Source organism: Pseudophryne corroboree, chromosome 6 (genome assembly GCF_028390025.1).
Source record: "Pseudophryne corroboree isolate aPseCor3 chromosome 6, aPseCor3.hap2, whole genome shotgun sequence".
Taxonomy (NCBI): domain Eukaryota; kingdom Metazoa; phylum Chordata; class Amphibia; order Anura; family Myobatrachidae; genus Pseudophryne; species Pseudophryne corroboree.
In genome coordinates, this window is record NC_086449.1 from 373177484 (window position 1) to 373196877 (window position 19394).

General features: G+C 48.6%; 1 protein-coding gene across 2 annotated transcripts in view; it reads left to right on the forward strand.

Annotated features, from left to right (window-relative positions):
- Positions 1 to 1626: 1626 nt before the first annotated feature.
- LOC134932358 (uncharacterized) overlaps positions 1627 to 19394 on the forward strand; it is a 31496-nt gene continuing 13728 nt past the window's right edge. The window contains exons 1-2 of one of the 2 annotated variants that reach the window (XM_063926706.1): positions 1627 to 1830; positions 2533 to 5240. In XM_063926706.1, coding sequence (XP_063782776.1) covers positions 2848 to 3654 — 807 coding nt within the window. In that variant the 5' untranslated portion in view covers positions 1627 to 1830; positions 2533 to 2847 and the 3' untranslated portion in view covers positions 3655 to 5240. Of the gene's footprint in view, positions 1831 to 2532; positions 5241 to 19394 lie in introns of those variants that run through there. The other variant, XR_010179328.1, reaches the window with a different exon arrangement.

Sequence of the window (19394 nt, forward strand, 5' to 3'; positions counted from 1 at the left end):
ATCAGTAGGGGGCATATTGTCAATTTGGGTAATATGGTGTGGCATATTGTTAATTTCTGGGCATTACAGTGTGTCTTATTATAAATTGGGGGCATCACTGTGTGGTAGATTAGAAATTAGTTCCAATGTTGTGAGTCATATTATTAATTGACGGCACTACTGTGTCCCATGTTATTAATTGGGGACACTGGGACTGATTCAGATGTAAACACATGAGCACAGTATCTTCAACTGTAGACTAATTTTGCAGGAGGCATTTTGTGTAAATAGACACCTCCTGCATGCTTGTGTGATCTGCTGCTGGGTCGAAAGATGCAGAATCGGATCACTTGTGTGAACATCGGTCATCTCAGTAACCCTTGTTGGTAAATGGTGCGCTCTGTGCCTGTCTCCTCATACATATGATCTCATGGGCGCATCCTCTAGTGTTCATCCACTAGTGTCAGTGTTTTTGGGAGGCAGAGCCTAGCGCATGTTCTGTTCCTCCATCTTAGTGACAGTGCAAGTTAAGTCAGTGACTGGGAGCGGAGCTCAGTGTGAACAGAGAGTGAGAGACTTACAGCGTTCCTGCATGTACCGCGCTGCCGGAGCTATCATAGAGCCGGGCGGTGCATTCCCTTCACAACGGGAGTTAGACTGCATGGATGTGCAGTCCTCCATCCCTTACCACCAGGGAAATCCCCTGCTGACATACCGCAGCCACATGAGCATACCGATAAGTACTGCTACCATCACTGTGTTACTCTGTCTGTTATAAGGGACCAATTGCCTATTATAATACATCCAAGTCACCTGTGTGTATACTGAATAAACCTGCATTGCTGTTTAAACTCATTAAGTGTGTGGACTAACGTCACTCCACCAGGCACCACAGTACTCTGCCAACAACTCTCAGGTTACGGAGAATGCTAGGCAGTTCAGGAATCAGTAAATCTGCTTTGGCACTCCCACAAAACAAGGACGACATGCCCCCTTTTTCAGTAATGCTGCTTGGCAACACCCCCTCTAACATGTGTCGATTGGGCTGCAGCTTAGGGGGCACTGCGTGCCATTGATGTGCAGTGAGGTGAGGCATGTGAGGCAGAGCCTTTCCTGTCATACTACCGTATATGCCAGATTTTGACTATATAAAGAATATGAAAAATACAAAGAATATATAAAAATATCTTCTTTGCATTATTCTAATCATTTTTATAGTAAAATCTCTAGAGTAAAAAGTCTGACAGGTGAGACAGTGCCTCCCCTGCATACCTTTTCCGCACATCTCTGATCAAACTCACCAAATTTCCAGCAGTATATACTGCTGCACCTGGGTATAATGCCCACATGAACCCTTCGACTCATATATTATGTGTAAATCTTTTACCTCACCGCATGTCCCTGCTTTGTGTGTGATACCCCATTTGGAACCCCGATGCACTGTGGTTTATAACTCAGCGGATTATTAAAAAGAGGCACTGGCGCTGTAGAGGTTAACAGCCCCCTTCACCTATGGATGTCAAGGACACAGCACAGATAGCACAAGGACCCAGGGGATTGCAGCCACAGCACTGTGAGAGTGGTAGCCCAGAGTCCCGCGATTGGCTGACCCCTGAACTGGAAGGAGGAGCCTGTTGGGTGCGAAGGAGATTTACCTCAGAGTTACCTCAGAGCTCTGTGGGGATCAAGGGTGAGACGCACACCTGCAAAGATCAGCCGCTGATGGGGGAGACGCGATGGGACAGAAAAGCTGGGCTGTGTCACTAGCCAGCCAGCAGTGAGCAGTGTATTTTGGAAGAGTGAGCCAGCAACCAGGAGTGGCACCCCTGCAAGCGACACCCCTACCACTGGGTAAGAGATTGGTACCTGCACAACACTGCATGGAGCTAAGGACAGTGAGAGAGCCCTTGGTATGAGGTAAAGGGCAGCTGCAGTGGGAGACAGCAGACAGCCAGTGGGGAAACATAGGCAGCTCACTGATCAGCTATCCAGCTTGTTACCACAGTAACTCACAGCCTTGTACAGACTGAGCACCCAGTTAGAGTGATGAGGGCAGGGAAGCTGTGTAGCTTCAAAATCAAGGCGACTACTGAGTTGTACTAAATGTTGCAGTCACCCAGCCAGCACCAGTGTGAGGAACTGAGGCACAGGTATCAGTGAGATTTTATCACGTCAGTACCAGAGAGAGAGACCTGTTCCAGCTAAGTGAGACGTTCCAGCCTAACACTACAGTACAGCCAGCTTGTTACAGGGAGAATGATCCTGTTTAATTTACCTCAGTAAGTCAGTACTTGTTCCCATTCACTGTGATCACTCAAACAGCTTGTGCCTGTTAGCAGTGTCTGCTGAGGAAACTGCTTCTGCCTTATCCACTGCTACAGCTTGTGCTTCCTTTCTGTAACTGCTTATTTACACAGCTCAGGAACTGTATTGCTACTTATAGTACTTGTTAAAAGAACTTCTGCAACTGCTTATTCACAGTCCAAGGAACTACATTACTTACTAGCCTTAAATGCTAAGGGACTGTTCTAACTGCTTATGTTCTCTGCCTAGGGTTCGAGCAGTAAGTTCCGGTCCAAGAGTTGATCCCGGGTACATCCACCTGCACCTGTACAACACATCCATCATATTTGCCTGTTACAACTTGGCATCCACGAACAGGATTCAGGATGTCGGAACCATAGGAACCTCAGACGCCCGCATCAAACTACAGTCTAAAGGAGGCTAGTCACTACCAGCTGCAATATCACAGGCTGCACAAATCACAATGCCTTATTATTTTGGGGGCCATGGCTTCCCATATACTCGGGAGATACTAAAACAGATGGCGCGAGTTCTTTTAAAGAATTTAAAGAAAAATTAAGATCTATGTTCAGGCTGCACCCCCTTAATGAGGAACAAAAAGCGGAGGTCATCATTGGGCAACTAAAAGGTGCAGTATTACAGGAAGTAAGATCCTGGTCTGATGAAGAACGAAAGACAGCTGACGGCATCTTGAATAAGTTGGCCGGTATCTTCAACTTACAGACAATTGCAGACTTAAAGGGATGTCTGTATGCCCGGAAGCAACAACCACATGAGTCTCTACAAGAGTTCGCCCTGGGGCTACAAGAAGCCATGCGGGCGATACAGGCCAGAGATCCAAGAGAGGCTGAGGAAGCGGATGAGACCATGATAAACTTGCTTATAGAAGGAGCTAGAGGAGAAACAACAAGAGCCCAGTTGCGTATGTGTAGGCGTCAAAACCCTGTGTGCACCTTCTCGGAGTTTAAGGAGGCCATGATGGACATTTTAGACCTTAATCAAAATACAGATGTCGAGTATGGAACTGTGCCGGGGCCACTGGAGAGTGAAGTGCATGGAGATTCTCAATTAAGTCCAATGGCTTTGTTTCCAGAGGAACTGCCATGCAACAGTCACATGTTGGGTAAGACCAAGTGGGGGTGTCGTCCACGAGATGATGAAAGAGTTAAAAAAAAATATGGCTGGAAAAGGCTGAAGCTAAATGCAAGGGATGGCACTGGGATCAAGGTGGAAAAGGATGACAGCGGTGGGATGTGCCACGGGAATCGGGGCGACGCCCCACAGACCAATTTGATGCCCAAGGAAGATCTATATACAGGCTGTGCAAACAGAGTGGCCACATCGAGAGGCAGTGTCCCAATGAGTCTTTAAACAACCCGATCCTGAGGCGAGACTGACCCTCGGGAGGAGATGCATCAGTAGGTCCATCAAAGCTGGGGTGGTGGCCTCAATATGTCGGAGAGTGTCCCCACCTCAAAGTTCAAGTTAATGGAGTGGAGGTAGCTGCTCTCCTGGACAAAGGCTCACAGGTGATGATGAAACAACTTGCTGAGTTTCAGAGACACTGGGACGAATCTGAGATAGTCAGCCCACCGAATACCTGGTTACACCTATTGGCCAGTAATGGACAACAAATCAAGTTCCGCGGCTATTGGGAGGCTGACCTTACTATCGGCAAGGCTAACATGGAGTGACAAGGGTGTCTGATCACCACTACATACAATGAATATTTACCCCTGGTCATCTTAGAGATGAACGTGTTGAAGAACTGTTCGGATGCCTTGGTGGAGGCTTTTAAACTGGAAATGCGGTCGGCGGCATTGATGGGACGGAAGACTTCAGCAGTCAGGTTGCTTGAGGGGCAAAAGAGATTCACCAACTTGAGGGGAGAAGTTGGAAAGGCAAGAATCACCGATCGCCAACACGTCATCCTGCGACCAAATTCAGAGCATGTAGTGTGGTGCAAAACCCGGATCGGCCCTGGGGGGCGAGATTATGAGGCAATTCTGGGACCCTGTGACTTTGATGGACAGCATCCATTCATGGTGGCATGAACGCTGGCTAAAGTGACACGTGGGAGAGTACCTGTCCGGATATTAAACCCACATAGCTATCCAGTCTGATTGTTTCGACACTGTCCGGTGGCTAGAGTAATTCTGGTAGACTTTCAAGATGCCAGCAGAAGAAGAAAAAAAGGGCTGTATTGTCGGTGCACACAGGGAGCAGTGGATTAATTTCCACTCTTCCATAAAACTTAACTTTTATTATTATTCTCATAAAACAATAGATTGCTTTTATTTAGACTACAAGGTGAGGCGAAACATAAAGGTTAAAATCATTGACATAGACCAGGGGTGGGCAATTATTTCAGCTGAGGGGCCACTTGACGTTTCCTGTCAGTATCCGAGGGCCACATACAAAATAGCAGCTCCCCCCACTTGCCAAAAATATAGGGACATGGCTTCATGTGGAAGGGGTGTGGGCCAAAAAATAATACAGATTCATATTATGCTGCACAATAGTCTCCATTATTCAAATTGCGCCACACAGCGCCACCTACACACATTACACCAGGTAGAGCCCCTTTTACACACATTACGGCAGGTAGAGCCCCCTTTTACACACTAACATTTTATTTCGGATAATTATTGTGCAGCAAGCAAATTATCCAGTGTCTTATGGCCCCTGGGGAAAGGTGTGACACGGTGACAGAACACGGGGGGTGTGACACAGTGACAGAACACGAAGCTGTCAGAGGAACGGCGGAACACGCGTGTGGGCAGCGTGTGTTCGGCGTCCTTCTATGTCCAAATCCAAACACTCAATTATTAACTAGCCAGCAAACAATTTAGCAGATAGAATGGAAGTAAGATATTGATGTGAAATGCAGTTAGAAATTTAGATCATAGCACAAAAGAGAATCATTTATACCATACTGAGGGGCAGATTTATTAAGCTCGGTGAAGTGATAAAGTGGAAGGTGATAAAGCACCGGCCAGTCAGCTCCTAACTGTCATTTTTCAAACACAGCCTGTGACATGGCAGTAAGGATCTGATTGGCTGGTCCTTTATCACCTTCCACTTTATCACTTCACCGAGCTTAGTAAATCTGCCCCTGAGTACTGAGCACCTAAGTAATAGAAGGCAAATAGATGGTGAACAGCAATTGAAATAACAGGTGCAGGTTATGATAATGGGAGGAATATGTGATCAGTGTGACAGACCTGTGGTGTAGCTATCCCTACAAGGATGCAACAAATGTTTTATTTCTAACCTCCTGCATTATTTAAATGAATGTGTAGACACCATTACTGCCAATAGATGGCAACAATGTCAGTTTAACACTGAGACATTGTTTAGATATAGGAGAAGCTTAGATAAGCTGATGTACATTGGAGATAGAAATTAAACTGATAGGTATAATAAATGTTCTAATGCTATTGTGCATAATTACCCAATAAGCATGCAGCTGTGGCATGTGAGCAGTGAACAATAATAAAATCAAAACCTGAATTAATGTACCCTTTAGATACGCAGAAAAATCTCCTTCATAATAAATATATCTTAGATATTTAAAGGGTGTGCATGATTCAGTGGTATAATAACACACCTTGCAAAGAGGCAGTATCAAATATTGGTTGAAATATACTCATTATTATTATATGCATGAACCAGAATGTGATTAGTTGAGAATAGTGCCACTAATCCTAAATAAATGAGGATGTTTCCCCTCTAAGGATAATAATTGTGTGAGCACTAGATAATTACAACTACCACATAACTAATCTGGAATGACATGCATTCTTTAAGACATATCACCTAATACTACTGAACCTAATATATTATCCCTACAGAGGAGATATACAAATATATTCTGCCGACTGTGTTTAAAGTTCAATTTTCAGCATTATGCAAATGTGTACATAGATGCCATAATTGCTAACAGATGGCAACAATGTTAGCTCATTTATGAGACATTGTATATACACAGGAGAAACCTATGCAGACTATATGATATCTCCAATGGTTTTTACGGTTTCTGTGAACATGCAGAAAAATTGAAATTCTGCTTATAAGTAAACATACCTTGGATATTTACAAGGTGTGCAAAATCCAGTAGTTCAAAAGAGACATCTTATAATGAGGTATCACAATTGATATACTGCAATATATCTATTTTCCTCATATGTATAAATGTATATGTGATTAGTTGAGAGGGTGCCACTAGTCTTAAATAAATGAGGATGCTTCTCCTCTAGAGACAATAAATTTGTGTGCACCGGGATACTAAAACTATCACATAAACAATCAATGCATGCATGTGTCCTCTAGAAGGTGTGTTATATACTCACAATAGATTATACACCCAATAACGTTCACTACACTCACGAATACCATACCTTGCTATGTAACCAGTGTTATTATTACCTATCAGATAATGGTTAAAGGTGTCTGATACTATAATAAAAAGAAATAGAAAAAGAAACAGTGAATAAATAGTGACTCATGTGCTGTGATCTAAGATTTAATATGAACAAATATATTTTCTCTTTTTGAATCAAGATCTTACAATGAATATATAATGAGATCAATACCCATAAATACATGAATAGAGATAAATGAAAGAATAATTGGATGCTGGTTTAACGCAGGATAAATACTTTTCTCTAACGTCCTAAGTGGATGCTGGGACTCCGTAAGGACCATGGGGAATAGCGGCTCCGCAGGAGACTGGGCACAAAAGTAAAAGCTTGAACTAGCTGGTGTGCACTGGCTCCTCCCCCTATGACCCTCCTCCAAGCCTCAGTTAGATTTTTGTGCCCGAACGAGAAGGGTGCATGCTAGGTGGCTCTCCTGAGCTGCTTAGAGTAAAAGTTTATTTTAGGTTTTTTATTTTCAGTGAGTCCTGCTGGCAACAGGCTCACTGCATCGTGGGACTAAGGGGAGAAGAAACGAACTCACCTGCGTGCAGAGTGGATTGGGTTTCTTAGGCTACTGGACATTAGCTCCAGAGGGACGATCACAGGTTCAGCCTGGATGGGTCCCGGAGCCGCGCCGCCGGCCCCCTTACAGAGCCAGAAGAACGAAGAGGTCCGGTGAAATCGGCGGCAGAAGACGTTCCTGTCTTCAACTAAGGTAGCGCACAGCACTGCAGCTGTGCGCCATTGCTCTCAGCACACTTCACACTCCGGTCACTGAGGGTGCAGGGCGCTGGGGGGGAGCGCCCTGAGACGCAATAAAAACAGAAATACCTTAGGATGGCAAAAGAAATACATCACATATAGCTCCTGGGCTATATGGATGTATTTAACCCCTGCCAGTTTTCCAGAAAAAAGCGGGAGATAAGGCCGTCGTGAAGGGGCGGAGCTTATCTCCTCAGCACACAAGCGCCATTTTCCCTCACAGTTCCGCTGGAAGGACGGCTCCCTGACTCTCCCCTGCAGTCCCTACAGAATCAGGGTAAAAACAAGAGAGGGGGGGCACTATTGGCAGCTAAATTATAAACAGCAGCTATAAAAGGGAGTAACACTTATATAAGGTTATCCCTATTGATATATATAGCGCTCTGATGTGTGCTGGCAAACTCTCCCTCTGTCTCCCCAAAGGGCTAGTGGGGTCCTGTCCTCTATCAGAGCATTCCCTGTGTGTGTGCTGGGTGTCGGTACGATTGTGTCGACATGTATGAGGAGGAAAATGATGTGGAAGCAGAGCAATTGCCTGTATTAGTGATGTCACCCCCTAGGGAGTCGACACCTGACTGGATGGTTGTATTTAAAGAACTACGTGACAATGTCAGCACTTTACAAAAAACTGTTGACGACATGAGACAGCCGACAAATCAATTAGTGCCTGCCCAGGCGTCTCAGACACCGTCAGGGGCGATAAAACGCCCGTTACCTCAGTGGGTCGACACAGACCCAGACACGGATACTGAGTCCAGTGTCGACGGTGAGGAGACAAACGTAATGTCCAGTAGGGCCACACGTTACATGATCACGGCAATGAAGGAGGCATTGAACATTTCTGACACTACAAGTACCACAAAGAAGGGTATTATGTGGGGAGTGAAAAAACTACCAGTAGCTTTTCCTGAGTCAGATGAATTAAATGAGGTGTGTGATAAAGCGTGGGTTTCCCCCGATAAAAAAGTGCTAATTTCTAATAAATTATTGGCACTATACCCTTTCCCGCCAGAGGTTAGGGCGCGTTGGGAAACACCCCCTAGAGTAGATAAAGCGCTCACACGTTTATCTAAACAAGTAGCGTTACCGTCTCCTGATACGGCCGCCCTCAAAGAACCAGCGGATAGAAGGCTGGAAAATATCCTGAAGGGTATATACACACATACTGGTGTTATACTGCGACCAGCAATCGCATCAGCCTGGATGTGCAGTGCTGGAGTTGCGTGGTCGGATTCCCTGACTGAAAATATTGATACCCTGGATAGGGACAGTATATTACTAACTATAGAGCATTTGAAGGATGCATTACTATATATGCGTGATGCACAGAGGGATATTTGCACCCTGGCATCAAGAGTGAGTGCTATGTCCATTTCTGCCAGAAGAGCGTTATGGACGCGACAGTGGTCAGGGGATGCGGATTCCAAACGACATATGGAAGTATTGCCGTTTAAAGGGGAGGAGTTATTTGGGGCCGGTCTATCGGACCTGGTGGCCACGGCAACGGCCGGAAAGTCCACCTTTTTACCCCAGGTCACCTCTCAGCAGAAAAAGACACCGTCTTTTCAAACTCAGTCCTTTCGTCCCCATAAGTACAGGCGGGCAAAAGGCCACTCTTTTCTGCCCCGGGGCAGAGGAAGAGGAAAAAGACTGCACCAGGCAGCCTCTTCACAGGAGCAGAAGCCCTCCTCTGCTTCTGCCAAGTCTTCAGCATGACGCTGGGGCTTTACAAGCGGACTCGGACACGGTGGGGGCCCGTCTCAAAAATTTCAATGCGCAGTGGGCTCACTTGCAAGTGGACCCCTGGATTCTGCAGGTAGTATCACAGGGGTACAAACTGGATTTCGAGACGTCTCCCCCTCGCCGGTTCCTGAAGTCTGCTCTACCAAAGTCTCCCTCCGACAGGGAGGCAGTTTTGGAAGCCATTCACAAGCTGTATTCCCAGCAGGTGATAATCAAGGTACCTCTCCTACAACAGGGAAAGGGGTATTATTCCACGCTGTTTGTGGTACCGAAGCCGGACGGCTCGGTGAGACCAATTTTAAATCTAAAATCCTTGAACACTTACATAAAGAGGTTCAAATTCAAGATGGAGTCACTCAGAGCAGTGATAGCAAACCTGGAAGAAGGGGACTATATGGTGTCTCTGGACATCAAAGATGCTTATCTCCACGTCCCAATCTACCCTTCTCACCAAGGGTACCTCAGGTTTGTAGTACAAAACTGTCATTATCAGTTTCAGACGCTGCCGTTTGGATTGTCCACGGCACCTCGGGTCTTTACCAAGGTAATGGCCGAAATGATGATTCTTCTTCGAAGAAAAGGCGTTTTAATTATCCCTTACTTGGACGATCTCCTGATAAGGGCAAGGTCCAGGGAACAGTTAGAAGTCGGAGTAGCACTATCTCAGTTAGTGTTACGTCAGCACGGGTGGATTCTAAATATTCCAAAATCGCAGCTGATTCCAACGACACGTCTCCTGTTCCTAGGAATGATTCTGGACACAGTCCAGAAAAAGGTGTTTCTCCCAGAGGAGAAGGCCAGGGAGTTATCCGAGCTTGTCAGGAATCTCCTAAAACCAGGCCAGGTGTCAGTGCATCAGTGCACGAGGGTCCTGGGAAAAATGGTGGCTTCTTACGAAGCGATTCCATTCGGAAGATTCCATGCAAGAACGTTTCAGTGGGATCTTCTGGACAAATGGTCCGGATCGCATCTTCAGATGCATCTGCGGATAACCCTGTCGCCAAGGACAAGGGTGTCTCTTCTGTGGTGGCTGCAGAGTGCTCATCTACTAGAGGGCCGCAGATTCGGCATTCAGGATTGGATCCTGGTGACCACAGATGCCAGCCTGAGAGGCTGGGGAGCAGTCACACAGGGACAAAATTTCCAGGGCTTGTGGTCAAGCATGGAAACATCTCTTCATATAAACATTCTGGAACTAAGGGCCATTTACAATGCCCTAACTCAAGCAAAACCCCTGCTTCAGGGTCAGGCGGTATTGATCCAATCGGACAACATCACGTCAGTCGCCCACGTAAACAGACAGGGCGGCACGAGAAGCAGGAGGGCGATGGCAGAAGCTGCAAGGATTCTTCGCTGGGCGGAGAATCATGTGATAGCACTGTCAGCAGTGTTCATTCCGGGAGTGGACAACTGGGAAGCGGACTTCCTCAGCAGACACGACCTTCAACCGGGGGAGTGGGGACTTCATCCAGAAGTCTTCCAAGAGATGGTAAACCGTTGGGAAAAACCAAAGGTGGACATGATGGCGTCCCGTCTCAACAAAAAACTAGACAGATATTGCGCCAGGTCAAGGGACCCTCAGGCAATAGCGGTGGACGCTCTGGTAACACCATGGGTGTACCAGTCAGTGTATGTGTTCCCTCCTCTGCCTCTCATACCAAAAGTACTGAGAATCATAAAAAGGAGAGGAGTAAGAACTATACTCGTGGTTCCGGATTGGCCAAGAAGGACTTGGTACCCGGAACTTCAAGAGATGCTCACGGAGGACCCGTGGCCTCTACCTCTAAGAAAGGACCTGCTCCAGCAGGGACCTTGTCTGTTCCAAGACTTACCGCGGCTGCGTTTGACGGCATGGCGGTTGAATGCCGGATCCTGAAGGAAAAAGGCATTCCAGAAGAAGTCATCCCTACCCTGATAAAGGCCAGGAAGGATGTGACCGCGAAACATTATCACCGCATTTGGCGAAAATATGTTGCGTGGTGTGAGGCCAAAGAGGCCCCTACAGAGGAATTTCAACTGGGTCGCTTCCTACATTTCCTGCAAACAGGACTGTCTATGGGCCTAAAATTAGGGTCCATTAAGGTTCAAATTTCGGCCCTGTCGATTTTCTTTCAAAAAGAACTGGCTTCTGTGCCTGAAGTCCAGACGTTTGTCAAAGGGGTACTGCATATACAGCCTCCTTTTGTGCCCCCGGTGGCACCTTGGGATCTCAATGTGGTTTTGGGGTTCCTAAAATCACATTGGTTTGAACCACTCACCACTGTGGAATTAAAATATCTCACATGGAAGGTGGTAATGCTGTTAGCCCTGGCTTCAGCCAGGCGTGTCTCAGAATTGGCGGCTTTATCTTATAAAAGCCCTTACCTGATTTTTCACACGGATAGGGCAGAATTGAGGACTCGTCCTCAATTTCTCCCAAAGGTGGTTTCAGCGTTTCACGTGAACCAGCCTATTGTGGTGCCTGCGGCTACTAGGGACTTGGAGGACTCCAAGTTACTGGACGTGGTCAGGGCCCTGAAAATATATATTTCCAGGACGGCTGGAGTCAGGAAATCTGACTCGCTGTTTATCCTGTATGCACCCAACAAGCTGGGTGCTCCTGCTTCTAAGCAGACGATTGCTCGTTGGATTTGTAGTACAATTCAGCTTGCACATTCTGTGGCAGGCCTGCCACAGCCAAAATCTGTAAAAGCCCATTCCAGAAGGAAGGTGGGCTCATCTTGGGCGGCTGCCCGAGGGGTCTCGGCTTTACAACTTTGCCGAGCAGCTACTTGGTCAGGGGCAAACACGTTTGCTAAATTCTACAAATTTGATACCCTGGCTGAGGAGGACCTGGAGTTCTCTCATTCGGTGCTGCAGAGTCATCCGCACTCTCCCGCCCGTTTGGGAGCTTTGGTATAATCCCCATGGTCCTTACGGAGTCCCAGCATCCACTTAGGACGTTAGAGAAAATAAGAATTTACTTACCGATAATTCTATTTCTCATAGTCCGTAGTGGATGCTGGGCGCCCATCCCAAGTGCGGATTGTCTGCAATACTTGTATATAGTTATTGTTACAAAATTCGGGTTATTATTGTTGTGAGCCATCTTTTCAGAGGCTCCTTCGTTTATCATACTGTTAACTGGGTTCAGATCACAGGTTGTACGGTGTGATTGGTGTGGCTGGTATGAGTCTTACCCGGGATTCAATATCCTTCCTTATTATGTACGCTCGTCCGGGCACAGTATCCTAACTGAGGCTTGGAGGAGGGTCATAGGGGGAGGAGCCAGTGCACACCAGCTAGTTCAAGCTTTTACTTTTGTGCCCAGTCTCCTGCGGAGCCGCTATTCCCCATGGTCCTTACGGAGTCCCAGCATCCACTACGGACTATGAGAAATAGAATTATCGGTAAGTAAATTCTTATTTAAAATTGTTTGTGGACATTAGAATAAGGCACTCCGACACACATTTTTAAATCTTTATTCACACCTATTAATTTCCATTGCACCTTTATATGTTTGTCTATGTTAGGGGTGGGCAAAATACGGCCCGCGGGCCGGATGCGGCCCGCAAACCGATTCTGCCCGGCCCAATGCCTCCCACCAGCGAGCAATGACAAGCGGCCCGACCGGCTGAGCTGCTTGTCATTGCTCTGCACTGCAGTACCTCCAAGCTGCCAGCGGCGCCTCTCTCCCCTGCTGCTGCTACTGCACGGCGCCTGCGTTGTAGCAGCCTCCTCCTCCCGCCTCCAGAGTCCCCAGTGACACGGCTGTGTTCAGCCGAAAAGGGGGCGGAGCTACGTGCCGATGAAGGGGCGGGGTTACACGGGACCTCAGGGGGCGGAGCTACACGGGACAAGAGCCAGACTGCTACAGATCCATCCTTCCTGCCACTGCCAGCCAGATCAGTAAGTTAATGGGAAAAGTGAGTGAGAGAAAGAAAGGGTGTGTGTGTGTGTGTGTGTGTGTGTGTGTGTGTGTGTGTGTGTGTGTGTGTGTGCGCGCGCGCGAGTGTGTGTGATAGTGTGCGCATATTTGTGTGTGCGGGCAGTGGCGTCAGACTGTTTTTATAGGTTTAGGGGAGGGATCTTTAGCTCTCACTGTACCAACCCCTCCCGTGTTCTGTCACCATGTCACCCCCGAGTTCTGTCACGTGTCACCCCCCCCCCCCCAGTGTTCTGTCACTGTGTCACCCCCCCCCCCCCCCCCCGGTGTTCTGTCACCGTGTCACACCCCCGGGTTCTGTCACCATGTCACCCCCCCCGTGTTCTGCGACTGTGTCACCCCCCCCGTGTTCTGTCACCCCCCCGTGTTCTGTCACTGTGTCACCCCCCCCCCGTGTTCTGTCACTGTGTCACCCCCCCCCGTGTTCTGTCACTGTCACCCCCCGTGTTCTGTCACTATGCCACACCCCCCCGTGTTCTGTCACTGTGTCACACCCCCCGTGTTCTGTCACTGTCACCCCCCGTGTTCTGTAACTATGTCACACCCCCCTTGTTCTGTCACCGTGTCACCCCACCGTGTTCTGTCACCGTGTCACACCCCCCGTGTTCTGTCACTGTCACCCCCCGTGTTCTGTAACTATGTCACACCCCCCGTGTTCTGTCACCGTGTCACCCCCACCGTGTTCTGTCACAGTGTCACACCCCCCGTGTTCTGTCACTGTGTCACCCCCCCGTGCGCTGTCACTGTGTCACTCCCCCGTGTTCTGTCACTGTGTCACACACCCCATGTTCTGTCACTGTCACCACCCCTCCCAGTGTTCTGTCACTGTGTCGTCCCTTCCCCCCGTGTTCTGTCACTGTGTCAACCCCCCCCCGTGTTCTGTCACTGTCACCACCCCTCCCAGTGTTCTGTCACTGTGTTACCCCCCCGTGTTTTGTCACTATGTCACACCCCCCGTGTTCTGTCACCGTGTCACCCCCACCGTATTCTGTCACTGTGTCACACACCCCGTGTTCTGTCACTGTCACCCCCCCCCTCCCCGTGTTCTGTCACTGTGTCACACCCCCCGTGTTCTGTCACCGTGTCACACCTTTCCCCAGGGGCCATAAGGCACTGGATAATTTGCTTGCTGCACAATAATTATCCGAAATAAAATGTTAGTGTGTAAAAGGGGGCTCTACCTGCCGTAATGTGTGTAAAAGGGGCTCTACCTGGTGTAATGTGTGTAGGTGGCGCTGTGTGGCGCAATTTGAATAATGGAGACTATTGTGCAGCATAATATGAATCTGTATTATTTCTCTGACGTCCTAAGTGGATGCTAGGGACTCCGTCAGGACCATGGGGATTAGCGGCTCCGCAGGAGACAGGGCACAAAAGTAAAAGCTTTAGGACTAGGTGGTGTGCACTGGCTCCTCCCCCTATGACCCTCCTCCAAGCCTCAGTTAGGTTTTTGTGCCCGGCCGAGAAGGGTGCAATCTAGGTAGCTCTCCTGAGCTACTTAGAATAAAAGTATAGACTTAGGTTTTTTTATTTTCAGTGAGTCCTGCTGGCAACAGGCTCACTGCATCGAGGGACTAAGGGGAGAAGAAGCGAACTCACCTGCGTGCAGAGTGGATTGGGCTTCTTGGCTACTGGACATTAGCTCCAGAGGGACGATCACAGGCCCAGCCATGGATGGGTCCCGGAGCCGCGCCGCCGGCCCCCTTACAGAGCCAGAAGAGTGAAGAGGTCCAGAAATCGGCGGCAGAAGGCATCTTGTCTTCAAGAAAGGTAGCGCACAGCACTGCAGCTGTGCGCCATTGCTCTCAGCACACTTCACACTCCGGTCACTGAGGGTGCAGGGCGCTGGGGGGGGGCGCCCTGAGACGCAATGAAAACACTATTTATGGTAAAAAATACATCACATATAGCTCCTGGGCTATATGGATGTATTTAACCCCTGCCATTTTACCTCATAAAAAGCGGGAGAAAGGCCGCCGTGAAGGGGGCGGAGCCTATCTCCTCAGCACACAAGCGCCATTTTCCCTCACAGCTCCGCTGGAAGGACGTCTCCCTGACTCTCCCCTGCAGTCCTGCACTACAGAAACAGGGTAAAAAAGAGAGGGGGGGGGCACTAATTTGGCATATAAAAACATATATAGCAGCTATAAGGGAGAAACACTTATTTATAAGGTTGTCCCTATACATATATAGCGCTCTGGTGTGTGCTGGCAAACTCTCCCTCTGTCTCCCCAAAGGGCTAGTGGGGTCCTGTCCTCTATCAGAGCATTCCCTGTGTGTGTGCTGTGTGTCGGTACGCGTGTGTCGACATGTATGAGGAGGAAAATGGTGTGGAGGCGGAGCAATTGCCTGTATTAGTGATGTCACCCCCTAGGGAGTCGACACCTGACTGGATGGTCTTATTTAAGGAATTACGTGATAGTGTCAGCACTTTACAAAAAACTGTTGACGACATGAGACAGCCGGCAAGTCAGTTAGTGCCTGTCCAGGCGTCTCAAACACCGTCAGGGGCTCTAAAGCGCCCATTACCTCAGTCGGTCGACACAGACACGGACACTGACTCCAGTGTCGACGGTGAAGAAACAAACGTATTTTCCAGTAGGGCCACACGTTACATGATCACGGCAATGAAGGAGGCTTTGCATATTTCTGATACTACAAGTACCACAAAAAAGGGTATTATGTGGGGTGTGAAAAAACTACCCGTAGTTTTTCCTGAATCAGAAGAATTAAATGAAGTGTGTGATGATGCGTGGGTCTCCCCCGATAAAAAATTGCTGATATCTAAGAAATTATTGGCATTATACCCTTTCCCGCCAGAAGTTAGGGCGCGTTGGGAAACACCCCCTAGGGTGGATAAGGCACTCACACGCTTATCAAAACAAGTGGCGTTACCGTCTCCTGATACGGCCGCCCTCAAGGAGCCAGTTGATAGGAAGCTGGAAAATGTCCTAAAAAGTATATACACACATACTGGTGTTATACTGCGACCAGCGATTGCCTCAGCCTGGATGTGCAGCGCTGGGGTGGCGTGGTCGGAGTCCCTGACTGAAAATATTGATACCCTGGACAGGGACAGTATTTTATTGACTATAGAGCGTTTAAAAGATGCGTTTCTATATATGCGTGATGCACAGAGGGATATTTGCACCCTGGCATCAAGAGTAAGTGCGATGTCCATTTCTGCCAGAAGATGTTTATGGACACGACAGTGGTCAGGTGATGCGGATTCCAAACGGCATATGGAAGTATTGCCGTATAAAGGGGAGGAGTTATTTGGGGTCGGTCTTTCGGACCTGGTGGCCAAGGCAACAGCTGGAAAATCCACCTTTTTACCCCAACTCACCTCTCAGCAGAAAAAGACACCGTCTTTTCAGCCTCAGTCCTTTCGTCCCCATAAGGGCAAGCGGGCAAAAGGCCAGTCATATCTGCCCCGGGGTAGAGGAAAGGGAAAAAGACTGCAGCAGACAGCCTCTTCCCAGGAACAGAAGCCCTCCACCGCTTCTGCCAAGTCCTCAGCATGACGCTGGGGCCTTACAAGCGGACTCAGGTGCGGTGGGGGGTCGTCTCAAGAGTTTCAGCGCGCAGTGGGATCACTCGCAAGTGGACCCCTGGATCCTACAGGTAGTATCCCAGGGGTACAGATTGGAATTCGAGACGTCTCCCCCTCGCAGGTTCCTGAAGTCTGCTTTACCAACGTCTCCCTCCGACAGGGAGGCAGTATTGGAAGCAATTCACAAGCTGTATTCCCAGCAGGTGATAATCAAAGTACCCCTCCTACAACAGGGAAAGGGGTATTATTCCACACTATTTGTGGTACCGAAGCCAGACGGCTCGGTGAGACCTATTCTAAATCTGAAATCTTTGAACACTTACATACAAAGGTTCAAATTCAAGATGGAGTCACTCAGAGCAGTGATAGCGAACCTGGAAGAAGGGGACTATATGGTGTCCCTGGACATCAAGGATGCTTACCTTCATGTCCCAATTTGCCCTTCTCACCAAGGGTACCTCAGGTTCGTAGTACAGAACTGTCATTATCAGTTTCAGACGCTGCCGTTTGGATTGTCCACGGCACCCCGGGTCTTTACCAAGGTAATGGCCGAAATGATGATTCTTCTTCGAAGAAAAGGCGTCTTAATTATCCCTTACTTGGACGATCTCCTGATAAGGGCAAAGTCCAGGGAACAGTTGGAGGTCGGAGTAGCACTATCTCGGGTACTGCTACAACAGCACGGGTGGATTCTAAATATTCCAAAATCGCAGCTGATCCCGACGACACGTCTGCTGTTCCTAGGGATGATTCTGGACACAGTCCAGAAAAAGGTGTTTCTCCCGGAGGAGAAAGCCAGGGAGTTATCCGAGCTAGTCAGGAACCTCCTAAAACCAGGAAAAGTGTCAGTGCATCATTGCACAAGGGTCCTGGGAAAAATGGTGGCTTCTTACGAAGCGATTCCATTCGGCAGATTTCACGCAAGAACTTTTCAGTGGGATCTGCTGGACAAATGGTCTGGATCGCATCTTCAGATGCATCAGCGGATAACCCTGTCTCCGAGGACAAGGGTGTCTCTTCTGTGGTGGCTGCAGAGTGCTCATCTACTAGAGGGCCGCAGATTCGGCATTCAGGATTGGATCCTGGTGACCACGGATGCCAGCCTGAGAGGCTGGGGAGCAGTCACACAGGGAAGAAATTTCCAGGGAACGTGGTCAAGTCTAGAGACTTCTCTCCACATAAATATACTGGAGCTAAGGGCAATTTACAATGCTCTATGCCTAGCAAGACCTCTGCTTCAAGGTCAGCCGGTGCTGATCCAGTCGGACAACATCACGGCAGTCGCCCACGTAAACAGACAGGGCGGCACAAGAAGCAGGAGGGCAATGGCAGAAGCTGCAAGGATTCTTCGCTGGGCGGAAAATCATGTGATAGCACTGTCAGCAGTGTTCATTCCGGGAGTGGACAACTGGGAAGCAGACTTCCTCAGCAGGCACGACCTCCACCCGGGAGAGTGGGGACTTCACACGGAAGTCTTCCACATGATTGTGAACCATTGGGAAAAACCAAAGGTGGACATGATGGCGTCCCGCCTCAACAAAAAACTGGACAGGTATTGCGCCAGGTCAAGGGACCCTCAGGCAATAGCTGTGGACGCTCTGGTAACACCGTGGGTGTACCAGTCAGTGTATGTGTTCCCTCCTCTTCCTCTCATACCCAAGGTACTGAGAATTATAAGACGGAGAGGAGTAAGAACTATACTCGTGGCTCCGGATTGGCCAAGGAGGACTTGGTACCCGGAACTTCAAGAGATGCTCACAGAGGACCCATGGCCTCTGCCGTTAAGAAGGGACTTGCTTCAGCAAGGACCCTGTCTGTTCCAAGACTTACCGCGGCTGCGTTTGACGGCATGGCGGTTGAACGCCGGATCCTAAGGGAAAAAGGCATTCCGGAAGAGGTCATACCTACCCTGGTCAAAGCCAGGAAGGAGGTGACCGCACAACATTATCACCGCATTTGGCGAAAATATGTTGCGTGGTGTGAGGCCAGGAAGGCCCCCACGGAGGAATTTCAACTCGGTCGATTCCTGCATTTCCTGCAAACAGGAGTGTCTATGGGCCTCAAATTGGGGTCCATTAAGGTTCAAATTTCGGCCCTGTCGATTTTCTTCCAGAAAGAATTGGCTTCAGTTCCTGAAGTCCAGACATTCGTCAAGGGAGTACTGCATATACAACCCCCTTTTGTGCCTCCAGTGGCACCGTGGGATCTCAACGTAGTTCTGGGATTCCTCAAATCACATTGGTTTGAACCGCTCAAATCTGTGGATTTGAAATATCTCACATGGAAAGTGACCATGCTGTTGGCCCTGGCCTCGGCCAGGCGAGTGTCAGAATTGGTGGCTTTGTCTCACAAAAGCCCATATCTGATTTTCCATTCGGACAGGGCAGAACTGCGGACTCGTCCCCAGTTTCTCCCTAAGGTGGTGTCAGCGTTTCACCTGAACCAACCTATTGTGGTGCCTGCGGCTACTAGGGACTTGGAGGACTCCAAGTTGCTAGACGTTGTCAGGGCCCTGAAAATATATATTTCCAGGACGGCTGGAGTCAGGAAAACTGACTCGCTGTTTATCCTGTATGCACCCAACAAGCTGGGTGCTCCTGCTTCTAAGCAGACGATTGCTCGTTGGATTTGTAGTACAATTCAGCTTGCACATTCTGTGGCAGGCCTGCCACAGCCAAAATCTGTAAATGCCCATTCCACAAGGAAG